Source organism: Entelurus aequoreus, linkage group LG18 (assembly GCF_033978785.1).
Source record: "Entelurus aequoreus isolate RoL-2023_Sb linkage group LG18, RoL_Eaeq_v1.1, whole genome shotgun sequence".
In the NCBI taxonomy this organism is placed as follows: domain Eukaryota; kingdom Metazoa; phylum Chordata; class Actinopteri; order Syngnathiformes; family Syngnathidae; genus Entelurus; species Entelurus aequoreus.
The window spans coordinates 660734-661837 of NC_084748.1; the positions used below are offsets into that span (position 1 = coordinate 660734).

At 49.5% G+C, this 1104-nt stretch overlaps 1 protein-coding gene across 1 annotated transcript in view; it reads left to right on the forward strand.

Moving 5' to 3' along the window:
• Window positions 1-758: 758 nt before the first annotated feature.
• The window catches only part of LOC133634246 (uncharacterized), a 38694-nt gene continuing 38348 nt past the window's right edge, over window positions 759-1104 (forward strand). Inside the window, exon 1 of the mRNA XM_062027370.1 lies at window positions 759-853. Coding sequence (XP_061883354.1) covers window positions 759-853 — 95 coding nt within the window. The remainder of the gene's footprint in view (window positions 854-1104) is intronic.

Consider the following 1104-nt stretch of genomic DNA (forward strand, 5'->3'; position numbering starts at 1 on the left):
TTCAATAATAATAAAACAAATTTGCAAGTAAAATTTTTTTTTATAAAAAAAGCATTTTGTTCCAATTAAAACATATTTTTTGCAAGTATTACAATTACTTTTTTCAATAAAAAAACATTCGCAAGTATAAAAACAATTTTTCTTCAATTCGAAAAATGATTCGCAAGTTAAAAACATTTTTCTTTAATTAAAACAAATATTTGTAATTGAAAAAAATACATTTTCAATTCAAAAAAATGATTGTTGTTGTTGTTGAAGAAGAAGGAAATGCTTAAAATGAGCAAACTATGTAAATAGATATACTGGCCCCCAGACACATTTTTTTCCTCTAAATTTGGCCCCCGGGTCAAAATAATGGCCCAGGCCTGGTCCAAAGGAACATTTGCCCACGATGGTCCCTACTACGTCCCTACTACGTCCCTACTACGTCCCTACTACGTCCCTACTACGTCCCAACGCTGCTCGGCTGTGTGGGCGAGTCCACTCCTCTACGAGGGGTGACGCGGGCCTTCGTACGCCACCCACGACGCCTTTGTTAGCCGCCCCAAAGTGCCTCTTCGGCCGCTTTTGATCGACTCCCGTCGCATCCCAGCGCCCGGCGAGTAACAAACCCCGCACTCGAACGCGGTTTCTGTGGCGGTTTTTTCGCCCGCGCGGTTCTCTGGCTCCCCCCCACCCCCCAGAAGTGGTATCGTCCGCCATAACCTTGGTGAGAGGCAGGCGAGAGAGAGGCTAGTGCGCGTCGCACCGGCGGCAACATGGCGGAGACCGAGCGGTCGCTCTGCGAGTACCGGGAGAAGCACGGCGGCGAGAGGGACGGCGAGGGCTTGAAAGCGGCGCCGCCGTTGCGGGGGTGAGTCGGTTACTTACTCCGAGGCGCCGACATGACTTCGCCATTGACCAGGAGACCCCGTGTGGATGCGCGCGCATGCGCGTGTGTGTTCATGTGTGTGTGCCCTTTATGACAACAAGTTGTAAACACCGCTTTACTTTGACAACGGAACGTCACCTATTGCGCGGCCAAAAAACGTGGCTTTTTCTTGGCTTTTTCGACAAAAAGGCACCGCCACTCGGGAGGGGGCGTGTGCCTCGGCGTGAGCGTGG